The sequence below is a fragment of the Ornithodoros turicata genome, chromosome 1 (assembly GCF_037126465.1).
Source record: "Ornithodoros turicata isolate Travis chromosome 1, ASM3712646v1, whole genome shotgun sequence".
Taxonomy (NCBI): Eukaryota; Metazoa; Arthropoda; class Arachnida; order Ixodida; family Argasidae; genus Ornithodoros; species Ornithodoros turicata.
Window position 1 is genome coordinate 27,951,527 of NC_088201.1, and position 18,297 is coordinate 27,969,823.

General features: G+C 46.5%; 2 protein-coding genes across 2 annotated transcripts in view; one reads left to right on the forward strand and one right to left on the reverse strand.

Moving 5' to 3' along the window:
• Nucleotides 1–2,487: 2,487 nt before the first annotated feature.
• LOC135381022 (sodium-coupled neutral amino acid transporter 7-like) lies at nucleotides 2,488–12,037 on the reverse strand. The gene is made up of 10 exons (XM_064612529.1): nucleotides 11,943–12,037; nucleotides 11,089–11,441; nucleotides 6,927–7,048; nucleotides 6,669–6,867; nucleotides 6,478–6,613; nucleotides 6,328–6,420; nucleotides 3,429–3,486; nucleotides 3,107–3,369; nucleotides 2,853–3,052; nucleotides 2,488–2,797 (listed from the first exon to the last, which is right to left on the reverse strand). The coding sequence occupies exons 1-10, from the start codon at nucleotides 12,035–12,037 to the stop codon at nucleotides 2,616–2,618; spliced, it is 1,701 nt and encodes a 566-aa protein (XP_064468599.1). The 3' UTR covers nucleotides 2,488–2,615.
• LOC135377771 (uncharacterized) overlaps nucleotides 11,969–18,297 on the forward strand; it is a 43,209-nt gene continuing 36,880 nt past the window's right edge. The window contains exon 1 of the mRNA XM_064610434.1: nucleotides 11,969–12,187. The gene's annotated coding sequence lies outside the window, so the exon portion shown is untranslated. The remainder of the gene's footprint in view (nucleotides 12,188–18,297) is intronic.

Genomic DNA, 18,297 nt, shown 5'->3' on the forward strand with positions numbered 1-18,297 from the left:
TGGGTTCCACGAATGGGCACTTGTTCGCTGCCTCCTGTTGAAAGAAAAGTAGGACCGAAGGTCGCGTCCCTTTCAGGGATCATCGTAATCCCCTCATGTCCGTGGTTTTCGGGTGCGACCTTGTTCGCCCCATGGCTTCGAGCATAGTTCAACTCTACCAAACCGGTGGCGCTGTCGAACACTATGACGGCATTTGTTTACAAACCAGGAGAGGTGTATTGTAGCGCTTTTGCGGAGCTGCTTACAAGCATTGCGGAGGGAAAGCTTCCTGACATCATTACAAAAGAACGCAGTCTACTATCACGCTGCGTCTTTTAAGTTCCACTCAGTGCCTCAAGAAACCGACACCATGCACTCTCCCAGACACTTTCGTTCTGCTATTTGCAAACGTGGAATGTGGAAAGACCCACAAGAGCAGATATAGCTTAAAAATCAAATAAAGGTCAAAGACCCTCCACTATTGCAAAGAGCTTTGTTGCCGGACAAGATTCCGGAGGTGGGTCAAGGACCGTCCCCTAGCCCCTACCGCCAGGATAATACGAGTTCGAGAACTGTACTCGCTCGCGATATATCCCAAGAATCGCGTGTTTCATGCGGGTTGACATGAAAATCCTGTAAGAATCTAAGAAATTGCCTCACACTCGCGACCAGTATACAACACAGTTTCCCGGTCCCACCCCAGTCAGCACAAATTGTTGCAGTGACATAGCACCAATATTGCCATGCAATGGTGATGTTATGTTGCTAATGGCCGCTTCGTTATGCTGCAACAATGTTGATGCGACAACATTGCTAATGACCAGTTATTTTACATTGTAGCAACGTCACAAAAGCAACACTGGAGGACCACTGCAGTGTTGTCTTTGTAATATATGTGCTATGTAACACAGTATACTTACATACTCAGTAATCGTCGTAGACTTAACGGGACTTAAGAGGAACGGTGCCGATGTTCGTCTGGAAAGTCTACCGGAAAACCCTGGGAAACCCGCAGACAGCCCAGCCAGGATTCGAACGCGCGTTGCCTCCCAGTCTTGGCGCGAAAGGCGATCATTCTAACCACTATGCCACGCGAGGGCTGAAGGGCTCCTGTCGCACTGATGCTATAGAAGAACGCCACGTCGATATGCGAAGCACGCATTCGCATGTGCGTAAGAATGGATTCTAATTAATTTCAAGTTCTGGGCTAGATTAATTTTCTTTCAGCGTATGTTGTCCCCGTCTGATCCTTTCGTGCACTGTCGTCTCCCATCGTGCGGCCGCAGTGTTGTCCCAGAATATGTCTCTCAGTCTGCATAAATTAGCCCATATTGGTCACACTAAACATTCTCAGGCATATTATATTTTCTTTTTTTCTTCGGCATATTGACTGCATTTACTTTTAGTTTTCAGTTTCCACTGAAGGTCTGTTGTTTCCTAGCATTACTACGATATTGCTTCAATAGCATTGCATCGGCACTCTAACTGTAACGTTCCCTCACTGCAGCACGTCGTTGTTCGAACCTCATAGCTGACAAAGGCTGAGAGCTGCTGCTGCCTCCTGCTGACGTATAACGATCTACCACGATGGAAATGATTATCCATAACCTGTTGAACAGCACTTGGTGAACCTTCCACAATGAATAATCTCTACATACTGGCCTAAACAATACATAGGGAGTGACTTTTTCGGGTTAAACCCGATTCCGCCCGTTGGATTGGTTGGGGTAACCGCGCACATCGCAGGTCAGATATGAGGCAGAACATAGACGAAAGGCAGACTGTGCGTGGTAAAAGCCACATTCAGCCTCATGCTGTGGAAGAGAGCTGATGAACGGTCACGGCAGTCGACGAAGAAGGAGAAACAATGTAGGGTCCATAGCTGAGAGCAAGGAATGAGAGACACCGTGTGTCCATCGGGTTTGCATTGCCGGAGCAAGAACGGTGGAAAGAAAACAGCTGCGGTCACCCGAAGAGAACATTTTTGGGGCAAAGGCTATATGTTGGTGGGCGCTCAAGGCAGCTCTGTCCGCCTCCTCATTGCCGGTGATGCCCATATGACCAAGAATTCATTGCAGTGCTACAGTGTAGCCAGTCGCCTTCTCGTATGCTTGCAGTATGTCGAAGGCCACATGGCTGAGGGGGCCGCGCAGTCCCATAGTGGCCACACACTGAAACGCCGATCTTGAATCTGTCAAGTCTACTTGAGAGTGGGCGGGGCTATCAGATTTTTTTTTTTTTTTTTTTTTTGCATGGCAAAAAGGTTAACGTGGAGTTCAGCGCACGTTGAGGTCCTGTGCGAAAGACAAAACACAGACGATCGAAGTGGCGGGAATAACAAAGGCAGACGAGCAAGTGAACATGTATATACTGTAAAAAATCTGCTTTGTAATATTGAGTACAATATACCCTGTTCTAACTACATGGAGTGCATGCATACTAGAGGACGACGAAGCCCTCGCAGCCTCATCTCAGAGTGGAGGGCGCCCCTGAATCAAGTTACAACAATAAAAGGCGAAGATAAAACTTTATTGTACAATACTCATTCTTGCATTTACATAGATATATTAAAATAAACGGAAACAGATACACTTGACATTGCGAATGTTAGTTTAAAATCGAAACAGCAGTGCAAGTTACTTGCAGAGCAGATGGTGCGTACCACCGGTTTCCATATATTCTTTCACAGACTGCACAAAAACTAAGCCGAATATAAGCACGCCGAAGGTAGTCATCACTGCTCCAGCGCAGAATATCAGTTTGACATGCTTCAATCGGAACTTGTCCTTCTTGTAGGCCATGCCTATTAAGCACATGCCTGGAATCAGTAGTCATTTAATTGGCATCTAAACAAAACTGAGAAGAGATTTTACCAGGAAATATGAAGACGTTCGCAGCGGCGAGGCACCCAAGTAGCTCCAAAACAACGCCGATGCTGGAAATGACAACCGATAATGCGAGTGAAGTAGTGAACCATCCCGTGGTGATGGCCAGACGACGTCTGCGCTCTCCGTGAATGTAATCGTCCGCAGAAAGCTTCATTGCCTCAGCATACATGCCGTCGAATGCACCCCTGGAACACCAGACCTTGTCAGCATAATGGTAACGCCAAACTCCCTCGGTTTACCGTCCGCAAAAGATTAGCAGTGGATAAGTCGTGACCATCTTCACGATGAGGGCCGTAATACCGAAGACAACCCAAGGGTCAGAAGCATCAAACATCTGCATAATGTCGGGCTTGACGTTTGAGCCGTACGTGAGGTAGCCGAAAGTACCGATTAGGCAATACACCACAAACATGAACAGCATGCAGATGACTGTACACTTTGTCAAGTTGGCCAAACGACGGTCGCGAAGGTTGGAGTAGATAGTGATCACCACTTCGTGCGCCTGAGGGTAAAACCAATGGGGGCAAACTACTCCTTTTTATACACCAAGACTCATCTTACCTGATAAGCGAAGCATATGACTGGCATCGTGACAACCACGTCTATAAAGCTGGTAGGCCTGGAATAGTACACAATGGAAACGAATGGGCATACATCCCACGCACCACATTAATAGCTTACCTATATAATGCATGGACACGGAAATTCATTACCCGCCCAATTACAACTAACGCGAGAATCGATTAGGTTCTAATTAATAGTAAATCACTAAAAACAGGTTCCCCCATGATGGGTAGATGAACCCCGCACTATTTAGCATACAAACACCCTGTCTGCCATGCGAATCAGACGTCGGAGGTATGCGAAAAGCGACGTTCGGTTCATCGTACACTGCCCTCAATAGTGTTTGAAATTAGTTGTTGAATGATGTTGACTTGGTTAGTCTTTGACCATGCCGGTGATGAGCTGGCACGGACGCCGATTGGTAGAGCACAAACCAACAGCCAATCAGATCAGAACACATGGAACACACGTATCTTCGACACTATTATCACTGTCGCCAAAGGTTTATCCTCTTCATAATCTATAATTGTTTTGGGATTGAAAAAAAAAAAGAAAAATACTGAGATGGTGGTCATTCAACAAATCGGGCTACTCCGGACCTCTTATTAAAGCTGACTGCTCAGCGAGGGGGTTATGGGAGATAAAGTGAAGAGAGACAAAACATGTGAAGGTGATGATTCGCTCCTGAACGTGAAGACAACTATACAGGGTGTTTATTTTTATTCGTTACAGAATGTTTATTAAACTAGCAGAACAAAGTAGATGCCGTTTTTGCAGTTGAGTTCTACGGCCAGGCTGACTTAAGTATGCAACTACAAGATTACTAATTACCTATAAAATTCATCGATTAACTCAATTAGGGGATTTCGTGCAAAAGCGGGAGATCAGAATGAGAGACCATCCTATAGTTGAAAGCCATTCCACGTTTAAAAAAATATTGAAACACGCACGAGCGTGAAGATATCCACCCCCGAATTTTGATATGTAAATGAGCCGAAACCGCGCAGACCTGGAACGCAGGGGGTACAACCCCCATTTCACGTGATTTGGAGGGATGGAGATGATAGGAGTAGGTGCCAACCTGCTGCCAGATAAACCGCTTTCCCGCCCAGATAAGCCTCAGTCGGCGAAGATGATGCGCTTCTCGGGCGAGCTTTTATCAGTTTCGGCTCATTTGCATATCAAAATTCGGGGTCGGATATCTTAAAGGGGCACTAAAATGCAAAAACAAGTTAACTTCAAATTACGTTACGCGCTATGTTAATTTCGTACTTATCATAATTCAAAACTGATTTTGTTACGAGACTACAACCAAAATTATACCGAACTCTTCCTTGCTTCCGCGCTAAGCAGTGGACGACACTTCAGCTCGTGCATCGGTGTTTTTAGTCCATGCTGCGCGTGTGCCACGCCATGGAGCAGTCCCGGTGAAAAACAGTGCGCGTTGCGAAGCGGACTGGCGTCGCAATCCGAAGAACGTGAAGATAAATGTTGTCATTGGAACATTCGCGAGAAGTGTTGCGAGTACTACGATCGGACCCGTTCCAAATTCACAAGCCCACGATAGGTATGCGCGCACTTCTCCTGCTGTCTCGTTGGATGCCGCCAATCTTTGGCTCCTGGGGAGTCCATTCGTTGCCGCCAAAGACAGCTCTGGTTTCATTGAGTTTTTCTTCTAAACGGTAGCGTTGTGTGAACTAATTTTGCTTGAATCATGCTAATTGAAACCGGCCTCGGTGGCTCAGTCGGTAGCGTGTTCGCCTTCTGATCCCGAGATCGCGGGTTCGAACCCGGCCGAGGACGCCAGCAACTTGGTGGCAGGGTACAAGTTGCTTAGACACGCCGTCTTCCGCGAGGGACGTTAAATACGGGGTGCCGTGTGATGAGCTTTCATCGCACGTTAAAGAACCCTCAGGTGGGCAAAAGCAATCCACAGACCGACCGCTGTGGCGTTGCTCATGATCTCAGTTGTCTCGCGACGTAAACACCCAATTATTATTATACTAACTGAAACACGGACTTTCATTTGAGAGCAAGTTATTTTTGCATTTTAGTGCCCCTTTAACGCACGTACGTGTTCCAAGATTTTTTTTAAATCGTAGAATGGATTGCAACTAGGATGGTCTCTCATTCTGATCTCCCGCTTTTGCCCAAAATCCCCCAATTAAAAAGTTACTTAATGAATTTAGGTAATTGGTCGTCTTCTAGTTGCTACTTTCTTCGAGGGGATGTCAGCCTGGCCGTAGAACTCAACTGCAAAAACGGCATCTATTTTACTCTGCTAGTTCAATATAAAAAAAAATCTGTAACGAATAAAAATAACCACCCGGTATATGATGGACACCACAGTGGTCGATCAGTGGATTAGGTCTTTCGAGTGCGCTGAAGTCACATAGCAAACCGCATTCAACCGGCTCTGATTCAACTTTTCCACGGGCGACGACGTGGCTATGCAACTCGTACAAAAAGTTGCTAGCGTCCGCGATCGAACCTGCAACCTTGTCCTCAATAGGCCAACTCGACATGGGGGAAAATAAGCGAAAAAGCTGACGTGCGAAGCTAATCCAGCAACAGAGTACGGAAAGCTCTATTGCGTTCCACCGAGACCGCTTCAAAACTTACTTGCTGTCATCATGGATATACCGGGAATATTTGACAATGTCGCGGAACGCTCGCCATGTGCGACGAAAGGGCCCGGTTGGTACATGACTGAAGAACCGACGACCAACCACTGAACCAAACCATGGCTCTCGCAACATCCGTTAATCAAAGGCAAATTAGCGTATCTCTGTTAATTAAAGCAGTTATCTTCCCTGGTACAAACAGACCCACCACGATGCAATATGTCACTTTTAAACACTGGGTTCGTCGTGCTTCTCGAAGCGTGATTACTCACCTAGTCTTCATTTCCACTTGTTCGTTTGTCCCTTTGCTATAAGCATAGATTGTCAGGAATACCGGGTACAGCATGACGAAGATCCCTAAGGAACTGCAAAAGAGCCAGTCATGACAAACCATCATAGGTGCAGCATGTGCTGCTAATTACCTGGCATACTTGAGAAAATCTAGCCTTTGAAAGTAACACAGAGGCATAACGAAGACCAGCGCAGTGACGAGTATGGTAAACCGACGGTTCATGTACCAGTTGTGGCAGAAATCGGCTCCATACACAGACAAGAACACTGAAACGCAATGAGTCAGCTTGCAGCTTATGACGTGAACAGCGCCTATACTTACACCTGTCATACTGGTCTCCGATGATTATAAAGAAAGTAATGCAAATTATGTAGCAAGACAGCAAGATAGAGCCGGCGGCCATTTGCTGGGCTCGCTTGCCACACGTAGACATGAGCACGTCGTGGTAGGTGTTGTCGTTGTTCAGGTCTGAACAGTAACCCAGTACAAGCATGGTACCTCCCACCATTATCATCATCGCCTGTGCAAGAAACGTGTCAGGTCAGTACAGTGAAGGAAGCCGGTGCTCAGACACCTTACAATTTGCATTATTGTTGCAGAAACTATTCCTCCAGCCCGATCGTAGGCTGCCGGATAATTGAGGACTCCGGCACCAAGGGCGGTGTTCACCATCAGAAATGCGGCTACTGTCCATGCGATTCCTGTCAATAGAATGAGTAATATGACTCATAATATGACTCATGAATAATATGACTCAGACTAAAATGAGTAATATTCTTCGCACAATGGTACAGTGCTGGACAAAAGTTTACAGAACACGCTCAGGCGCATTCCTTCCGCAGAGTGACACCCTATAGCGTGTCTGCTACCATCTGTACCATTGTCCGTATACGGTCCTATTCCCTGCTAGCATGTCACTCTGAGGAAGGAATGCGCCGGAGCGTGTTCCGTAACGTTTTGTCCAGCACTGTCCAATGCGGTATTAGGTAGTTAGGGAATAAATCGGATGCATGCCGCGAAAACGATACGACAAAGGAAACAGTCGAATCAGAGTTGAGCAAATATTGCGATGTCCGTCATTTCAAAGAAAGAGTGCGATTGGCTCACCACCTTTTCGGAACCGTTATCGTGAGTACTTAAAACTCCCTATTTAACTGCAACAGCTCTATTGATATCACCACAGTAAGGAGCAATCTCTGTCTCGGGGTTACTTTCAGTCTTGAAAATTATGATGCGTGATAGGGAATCATTCGTGTGAGCACAGCTGTACATTAATTATATTGACGACGCCGAAATTGAGGTCGAAAATAGTAACGCATTTTCCTATAGTGTTCAAGAACCGCATCAGTAACCTATAACGGTGAACCTGGTGGTATACCGTACGCACATTGCATCATAGGAGAGGATCTGACAAACGTTATTAAATGGAAATAAAGCATTTCATTTCGAAAGAGTGTGGTAATGAGAGGAGAAACTCGACTGAAGAAGGTACGTCGGAAGATTGCAAGTCAGACGTAAGAGGATGACTATGACTGGTTGTCTCTAATGCTTGATGGCTATACATGGTGCTACCTCCAACGTTGTTATCCCGACCATGCCAAGTAACGCTCCATGTGGTCCTGCAATCTCACCGAACGCCTCACGGTTGGCGTGAGTGTCAACGTGTTCATCAGGAATGTCGTGCTTTCCTTTTGTCTAAGCGTACGTACTGATGATACTAATAGTTGTATTTGTTGCCCTGTTTGATGATGATCATCAGTTACCCCTGTATACGTCGCCCAGCCTTGTCGCTGCATGACGATTCATTTGCGGTTTGAAAGTGTGGATAACTTTTTTGTCAACACAAGTTATTTTGAACAACCTCAGATTTTACGAGTATGCTTGCATAGTCCTACGTTATAGAATTCTAGTTACTTGCTTGTTACCTTTGTAGCCTGAACAACCATTTAACCTTGTTTGGCGTATCATGGCCACAGTAGCTTATGCGTAAAAAAGGCACCTAATCATCTCCACTATACGTAACCGCCTTAAAAGTCTAGTTTGTACCAGTCATATCGCAGACTTCCCTCCGAAGTGTTGTGCCTAACCGCCAGAAACCGGTGCGGCACACTGATAATGAAAAGTAGGGGAATGACAGTTGTCTAAGGAAAGTTTTTTTGGCACGACTCGAATCTTATCTGCGCAACCATTCCTAGTATGCTGTCTGACGCCGGCTATACGGGCACGATGGAAGCGCATTTATGCGCCGGTTGGGCTCTGAACCTTGGTGTCGCCTGCGAAATTAGTGATCAGAAACGGCTTTATGATTCTCATCATTTTAACTTTTATACTCGAGATCTTGCAAGTCCATACGATTTTCTTTTCTCGCAAAAATTGCCAGGATTATCGTACAGATTCCTCTATTCCCAGTAAACCAAATATGTCCCAAGGATATCCTGGGGAAGAATTTGACATTTGGATATCCCAATGATGTTCGTGAACGTCCCGTTTACGTCCGTGCGACGTCCCTGGGAACAGACTTTCTTCCTCATTTTGCAGTCCGGGGGACATCCTATGAACGTCTCTGTTGGATATCTGGATGTGAATGGGATGTTTACCATTTCATATCAAATTAGCTTGTATGCTGAGCACTATGCATTATTATTCAGTTTTTGTTATCTGTCCACGTTTTAGAAATTGTTTTGGATAAATAATCGACATCTTTTATTTGAGAGCGGTATGCAACCGCTGTATATAGCTATGGATACGGCACCTATCGGCAACGCCACGTGACCTTGCGTATCCCATTGTTGTTATGGGAGACCGCTTGCACTCGCACATACACACATGTGATATCGAGTGAGCACTACCTACGGAGGCCTGTGGTGGCCTCTTTTGGCGTACTGGATGGAGCATATACTGAAATGAGACTTGTAGTAGTACGTTCAGTAAGTGTACAGCGCGGTGAACTACGATTGTAACGGTGAAGACGTCTTGGGAACTAATTAGTTCGTGTGCCAACAACGCCGAAGCATAACCGTTGATACTTCTGGCGTCCCTTTCTCACAAACATTGTGTTTTTAATTCAAACTATCTTCCATGATGTGATTGCTCTGCAAATAATGGTCTAAACCCAAAATGTTTCTCGCTTTGCTTACGTCACTCCAGTAAGCGTCACGTGTCCCAGATATGTGCGCAAAATGCAACGCGGTGGGGCAATTCTTTTTACTTCCTGCAGATGTCCCTGGGAGATACAATGTGGGACGATTTTCATTGTCACATTGTGGACGTCCAAATAACGTCTGGTGGACTTCCTGGACATAGGTGACGTCTGAGACTTTTCTGGGACGTCCCTGGGATATTTCTGGTTTACTGGGTTAATCTCCCCGTATTCGTGGCCTTCGACAAAAATGAGCGAGAAGTCCACTTTTTCGCCTTCGTGGCTAGGGGGATGTTTGGAAACTTTCCACATCGCGAACGTGTTTTGAAACTGCTAAAAACTACACACCACCCACAAAATCAAGCGGAGGCCCTGGCCCTCATGGGGAGCATGTATACGTGAATGATTATATATATATGTGAGTGATATTCTGCATTATCCCCATGAATTCATTCAATCTGGGCTGATTATCTCGTGGGGTTGTGGTAGAAACAAACAATGAACTAATTAATAAAACAGGTCCGCAAAAATGAACTGCACAAGAAGGGCATAGCGTTATGGTCATTTCGCGTTCATAAGAATGAAATTGAAGGAGCTTCGTCTGTAGAAGTCGAAGAAGTTGGCTGGCCGGGCAGAAATTTTTCACCCCCGAAAAGTTTTTTTTTTTTTTTAAGGTCTTTGCGCATCTTGCCGGGGTACGTTAATTGTAGTAGTGGGGAAGTTGCTAGTCTTAACTGTTCCGAAAACACGATAAACCAATCGCACTTACTCCTTTGAAGTGGAGTACATCTCGTTGCTCATCTTCGATTCGACAGCTCCTTTTATCGTGGCTTCATTCTGATCTCATAAAGCTCAGTTACCAATCGTAATCAATCAATCAATCAATCGTATGCCCCGAATCATTCATAGTTCAATCGTCGCTGGTCGTGCAGTCGTCAAAAAAGACAGGAGATATTCAAACGAGCTCACGAAAAAGTATGTTCTGGTATGAGACGAAACGCCTGGAACCAGTTCCCTTTCTTTTTCCAGTTCCTACCGCTATTTCGCTCTAGCATGTTATGGTCAAGTTCGAATGTGCCCAATATACGCCTTACTTCGGGGAATTACTTCCTTTTACTTTCTTACGACGCCTTAAAGTAAACTCCAAGAAATTAAAGAATGAATGAAAGTTTAGCTAATTCGCCAGTTAGCAGGGTTTCGAAAGTGTTTGGAAAAACGTTTAGCTCCACCTTGGCAGAAGAGCAACTCCCTGTGAAATATACCTATCATCACGGGACGGATATGCCCGAATTAAATTTTTGCTTCCTAATCTTTTCGTAAGTCTCAAGTTACTCCTCAGGCTTGCACTACTCAGGTAACTTTAAGATCGTATACTAACACCGTGTTCTATACAATATCCAAGTTCTTTATTCCCCGACACTTATATTTCTTTAATGAATTTCCGAAAAGAAAAGCATGAAAGAATCAGATATGGGGAGGGCAGAATCTCGACACACCTCACATTCGGTTCTTTATGATCATTAGAGAGTTTTAGTACATCGTACGCTATCGCCTTTGCGTACGTAAGGGATAGCGTACGATGTACTAAAACTCTCTCCTTACCTTGCTGAACAGCTGGCGTGGAGATGGACGACCCGGACAACTTTTCTGTCTGTCGACCATGAAGTAGAGGGCTTCTTTCACCTGCCTCCTCAGTGATTGAGGCGTATTCCAACGTGTTGGCCCGGTTCAGACGCAGAGATCCTTGCCGAATTTTTTCGGACAAGTCTGTCGACAACGTTTGCCATGCGATGTACGTGGGGTAGTCCGTCGAACTGTGGAAACTTTCCTGGATGAAAGACCCTCCAGGCCCTTGTCTATGGAAGGCACCAGACGTTGCTGTGAAAGCATCGGAGCTGATAGAAACGTTCTTCCGATGGGACGCCAGGATGATGTCTTTGCGTAAAATCGTTTCTCTTTAAAATTCGTCGTACGCAGCAGCTTGTTGTAACGCCTGTATTGCGAAGGTTGGAATATGACAAGACAGCAGATATGGCCCAAGTCCTTTGATGGAGGGACGGTAACTGCAACCTGTGACAGAAGGTGGCTGGTGACACACAGTGAGCCGTCCAAGCAGGCTCTCAATTGGAAGTGTCACTGTAGTGCTCTTACTTGACGTAGTCCGCCAAGGTGCCTACAACCGATGTGACCCTTCACTCTATGAGCAGCACCGGTTTGTTTCCTGTGGTCTGCTTCGCCGGTATTCGGAAATCTACCCAGACTAGAAGGGATTGTGAAGATAAGCTGCATGCGCATGCGCTCTGAAAGAGACGAACTGGCTGTGCCTGGGCTTTTGAGCAAAGTGTTATTTGAAGATTGTGGGCGGTATGTTGCGTTCTAGCTTATTATCACGAAGAGATAGAGGAATGATAGTGAGGGAGCGTTCTTGGTAGCTTGAGACTGGATGTGTCGGAGACATCATGACGTCATCCTCCCCTGTGGCCTTCAAGTGGAAGTAGATTGTGCTGGAAGCCATGACAAACACGTCACAGCCAACGACGAAACCTTGCATGTTCTTTTTTTACCCGTTTAGTCCGGCCACAGTTAATGACTATTTATCTACTATCCGTCACCATGCATTGGTGACGTCCTGCACTGCCCCTTGCAGCCCTTTGCATTGCCACAGTCTCGTCGCCGACCCATTGTCCAAGAAAGTATCTAGGTGAGTTCCAGGTAGATCTAAGCAACGGTACAGCTGCATCCACGCCAAATATCTGTCGAAAAGATAATCGCTTTAGTTACCATTTCATTCCGAAAAGACACCAAAAAGACGAGCAAAAGGTGATAACGGTTCTGTGTGGACGGTCATCCAATCAATAATAGCCCAAGCAATTTCTTTCTGCGGCATTTCGCAGCTCTTGAACAGCCATCTTGGTTTCTTGGTGGCGAGCCATCATTACGGCCATTGGCTATACATTCCACGCCGAGACTGGGAGGTGACCGCGGGTTCGAATCCGGGCGCTGGCTGTGCTGTCTAGGTGTTTTCCCTGGGTTTTCCTCAGACGCCATTCAATACTGCCATTTAATTTGGAGAATTTAATCGTCCTTCCTCCGAGGATTTAATTGTTAGGATTGTGGTCTTTGGGGCAGTACGGTCCTATAATGTAATCGAATCATCATACATCCTACGATATGTCGAATATGAACCGAAGGCTTGGAACAGGATTATTGACACTTATCGGAAGGCCATCTGAGATATCACACAAGGGAGAAGAATAGACCACGATATACGAAAGTGACTTATTTGAAGGGAAGTGCGAAAAATATCGCCGTCTACTTATACAACGTGCTTTAACAAACTGGTGCTTTTACAAACTGGTTTAACATGTCGTCACGGACCGAAAAAATGACGATTATTTCATAATGAACCTCGCTGAAAGACTCACGGCCGAATTCATGAACGAGCCTCGACTCGAAGCTCGACTCGAGCTGCTCCTCGAGGCCGGTTTTGCGCTTCATAAATCGACCTTGACCCGAAACGCTCCCCGAGTGGAGGAATTCCTCCGTGCATTCCTCGAAAATCTCGAGGTAGCATCGGTGCTACCTCGAGAACGCTCCTCAACTCGAGTTTGGCTGGTGTCATGGCGGAAGACAGGTCGTTCGCTGCGTCCATCGACTGCGTTTTGTGCCACGATGGCCTTTAACTGGGTGCTGACAACATTACCAATGAGTGACAACGTTCAATAAGGGGCCATCAAACTCATTTTGAACATTTTGATGATCACGAGTTCCTCATATGGTATACGGTACCGCTTCATGAAGACAACCGTACGAAGCCTTTTGGATATATTGCCGCTGGAGGAAAATGTGTGCAATCGTGGGCTGCCGCTACCTCCTGTGCTACAGCTGCCCGTCGACATGTGATTTTATGGCGTTAGGACTTTTCGAACTGCCACGGAAGACATTGTGAATGTGTCAGAAACGACGTTGTGCCGCGTTGTGGAAAAAATCCCACACCTTCTCGCAAGCACACTTTTCAAGCGCGCTATTTAGCACAAAGAAGGTGTGTTTGAAGGATGTTTTCACGCAAAAAGTGGTGCAAAAAAGAAACAGTGCATTGACTGGACATCTAAAAAATTAAACATCTGATCTGCCTCCTCAATGTTTTCCGTAATCACTGTATCAAGCTGGCCCAACCCCTGCTCCAGCTATCAGCAAAACGGCTCAACAAATCTTCCATTCATGTTTCTTTTTCTCGTTTTCTTTTTTTTTTTTTTTTTGTTTGCAGTCTAAGACAAAGCGGCAAAGCGTCTATCTTTCGTCTCAAACGGTCGAGAGAGTTCTGTCGCATCCCTCCCCCCCTTTTTATGGTATTTGGGAGATGTCGCAATAGTGTCACCCCAGGTCATAGTCATGATTTTTTTTTTTTTTTTTTTGTATTTGTTGCTCCAATAGTACGAATTCCGTTTGTTGGGTCGTACGACATGCTCGCGGTGACTCCCCCAGAATGGTCTCCCCGATTCTTTGCGCAGGATGTTGTTGTAAAATCTGTTTTGTTTGTTTAATTGTTTACAGCTACCCTCAAGGCGTTGGGTAAACGTAGCCATCCGCTAACAAACAGTCATTCACGCCACATAGTGTAACATAATAGAAGAGTGACAAGCAGTGACATCATCTTTCATATTATTTGATACGCGGTGACCATGCCATTAAGCTAGCTGCTGCCGTTGTGGTTGTAATTGCCAGACCAGAAAACTAGGAAACCTATCAGTCTGTTTCCCTGTTCGAAACACCTGCACCCTTCTTTAAACACTTGCAAATCTTTGTGTTTGTATTTGTAATGCACGTTGGTCGAAATAAAGTAAAGAACTACATTTATTTTTCATGCCATACGTGTGTTTTAAGCACGATAATTAACATTTTTGAGGGGTCCCGAAAGATGGCTGGGGACGAGAGTACAGCTTTATTCGAGGACGGTTTCTCGAGGACCGCCTTGGCGGAGGAATCCTCGAAGCGGGTTCATGAAACGCATGGTCTCTTTGAGTGGAGGAGCGGTGCTTTCCTCCACTCGTTGGAGTCGAGGCGGAGCGTCGAGTCGAGGCTCGTTCATGAATTCCGCTGTCAGTATGCACAAGACAAATGACGTCAGTGAGCATTACGCGCTTCCACGAATTTTCGAGTGACTTGATAGTTTTGGATTCTCCAAGAGCAGGTGACGTCGCCGGAGCTCTCACGTCTGTCTCGTAGCAACAGCGCGCGTTTCCAGCCCACTTTGGAAGACTGCCAGTAGCTGTCGAGACGGTTATCGACCTTCGAACATGGAGGTGAGATCGAACGGTGTCGGCGCGCTGCGGAGAACGGAGAACTATCGCAGTGTGGACGCGTCGTCTGCTTTTACACGTTTATTCCGCGTTCAGTGCCGTAGGGGGAACCGAATAGTATCGTACCATCGCGGCACAAGTGATCTTCCAGTGAATATACGCAAGAATTACGGAAAAGAACCATCAAATCCGAACATCGGCCCACGTGTTATCCACACTAGAATGGTGACAGTGTCGCCCCTATAGGTCGATCTCGCAGCGAATAAACACGGAGGGCCATGGGTCTCCTCTAGCGGTAGCTCCTGGCAATATGCCACGCCCATCTAGTTGCCCGGTCACGTGATCCCCACCTGTTTCGGTTTTATGGCGGTGTGCGCAGGGGCGTGGAAGCTTAGCAAACCTCATCTTCAGCAAACCTCTGACCTTCAAGGAGTCCATTTGCACAACACTCTGAAGGTTATGGGGTATTTCAACATTTGCCGCGTGATAAATCACAGTGAAAGTTCAGCAGAACAGAAGAGAAGTCAGGCAACGTCACGATGACGTATGTACTTCTTCTAGCAATTTAGTGATCCATTGCTTCCACACTGAGATGAGATGACATATTTTGTGTTTCAACGGGTGTGAGAGCGGACGCAAGTTATTCGGCCGCTGCTAGTTTACGTATTTAGGTAAGATACGCGACGGGCATGGAGGACGCGATGTTTGATGACGTGTTGCCGTGACGTTTATGGGTCACGTGTGTGGGCAACTAACCACAATGCCATGCGCGGGTCAGCACGTTCGCTTGCAATGGGAGAGGCGTTTAGGGCAGGTTTCTTTCCTCCAAGCCTTCGAAGAGCAATGTTGCCGCCATACTCCTAAAAACTTAATCTTTTTATGATACCTCACAGAAACAATATTTTGGGAAGATACAGTGTGAGACACATAAATTCGGTAGGATTCAGCTGGTCGTTTGAGTGCAGGTATGGTAGTGCAGGCCAGTGAATAATGCTTCAATGCACGGACATTGAGCTGATGCTAGCGATGGTGATGTAGCTGTCTGTTACAATCCTTCTATGTAATAAACAGGAGCCGCGTTTGCAGTCTGATGTTATGCGATCTTGTGTCGTACTGCGTTTACAAGGCGAGTAGCGAACGCAAATTCGCATCGGGCAACAAGGTCATTCTCATTACCTTGTCCCCAACAGGTCACAGCAAATGACGTCAGGGGCCTCGCTAGGTGGGGACAAGGAGTGCCTCCTCTGAGCTCAGGTTGCGGGGACTGACAACAGTATAGATATTTGGGCGAGTTGGTGACGCATATTTGAACCAGCAATTAGTGCCGCAGAAGACACACGCAAAGAGGACGCAGTGTTCTTTGCGCACGCATTGCATCCTGGGCGCTTGCTGAGCTGAGGAATGAAGAATAATCCTTCACATTTTGCTTTCGCTGATCTAGACACGTCGTGGACAATGGACCGGTAGGGGAGGAATCGGAACAGTTTGGAGGTCACCCGTTTCTTTCGTATTAGTAAACTCCCACATTTCAAAGCGACGTTCAAAGTTGCGGGTTCGAACTCGGGCGAACGGGAGTGTATTTTCGGAGACGACTCCAAAGTGAAAGTCGGGTGCCCTTCCGAAAAGTTCAGGAATTCATTGTATCTGAACCAATGGTTTCGGTGAGGTTCACTGACTGAAACAGTCCTGGCACAGCAATCCGCAGCTACAACTGGGGTTGCTACCTTTTCCGTCGGCAAATACCGAACAACCGGGGGGGGGGGGGGGGGTGCAAGCGCAACGCAATGGTTTTTCTGTACATAAACTTTTGCATCATCATCATCAAAGGTTGCTTTATAGTTATTTCTAGCTGAGTACGGGTGCGGGTATACCCACTGGTACCCGCAGTTACCTGCACATCGTCACGAATTGCGGGTAGGAATTCGCGATCGGCCCATAGCCGCGATCGGCGCGATAGCACTCTCACGCGAGCTCAGCAGTGCCCTATGTCGTTGGCCGTATTAATCCATGTGCCAGACTGCAGCAGGCAAGTGCTGGCGGGCGAGTTCGACTATTAATGCAGACATGTATGGCTCTCTGTTGAATTGCAGTTTTATTGGCATACGATTGAAGTCGTCCGAGACACGTAGCCAACACTCAGAATTTCCAGGAAATTGTAATTCAGTCGGATATTCAATACCCAACACCGATGTCAATACCGAACAGAAGGAATGCATCCATTGATTTGGGTAAGGCTGGTGTATCGTGCCTGCATCGTCATCTTCATCACCCAGAGGGTGAACAAGAAAACGGCTGTTCGAGCTGGCGGCCGAGCGCGTGTATACCGGTCACTCTCCCCTGCGGGTCCCAATGCGGGTATGCGGGTATACAGACAGCACTGCGGGTGCAGGTCGCCCAGATTAAATTCTTGCGGGTGCGGGTGTGGGTCACACACGCGCCGATACTGTGCGGGTCCAAGTTTGCTTACCCGCACTCACCTCTAATTATTTCAGACTACAAAACTGGGCGTCAGGCGGAAAACTGATAGAAGTCGATGGCAGCCAGGGTGCGCTGAAAGGCGAGACAAGCAGGAAGGCCCCTGATTGGCCGGTGGAATGCATAACGTCGCATTTTTATTGGTCCTGTCAATTTCATTTGCATTGTGCCCAGCGCCGTGTGAACTATCTCAAATTATGGGTTCTTTGGGGAGCTGTTACTGCCACGCTACCCTCCATTTTTTGCCCTGTCTTGGATTGGACAAAGTGGATTGTGAAGAACCGTATCAAATTCTTGAGACTTGAAAGCTGAGCGCTGGGCACAGAGGGTTCTAATAATAAGTTGTCTGCAGCGTTTTCACGTAGATAAACGTAGCTTTGATTGCTCATTTTAGCTGTCTTTCAATCTTTGGTGACGATGACGCAAACGAAAAACTCAAGTCGTAATGGTTTACTCATGTCCGGATTAAAGCTGATTCACATTACAGCGTCTACGGCTGCGTACAGCGTCTTACGAGTATACGTGTACCTTTGTTCTATCCTGGTTCCGTTGCAATGATTCGTTGTCAGCTCAACGTCGCTGGCATGCAGCCGCATGCACGCATTGAAACGCAATATTGGGAACCGGGCTTTACACCTTCACCCGGCCACCGAACGCAATCCTTGAATTTCCGAACTGTTCGGGTGAAATCCGGGCAAGTGGCAACCATAGCTTCAACTCAGGCTCGCGATCGTGGTCCACATCGGCGTAGTTCCTTCTCTTGAAATGGCTGATGGGATGGCAATTGGCAGTTGGCACAAGCAATCCCTCCGTTTGAGTATAGGGTGTTACCCCGAACCAGGCGAAACATAAACTTAAGTCTATCTATAGTACTACATGACTTGAGAGATGCAATTTTATTACATTTCATTAGTGTTTATGACCAAGTTTACGATATTTATTGAGGACAAAATCTAACAGCCCTTGTTTATACATTTTCTAACGTATTAATTCCTTTAGTGGCCGGATCCCAGACAACGCTAGCGTACAGAGACCT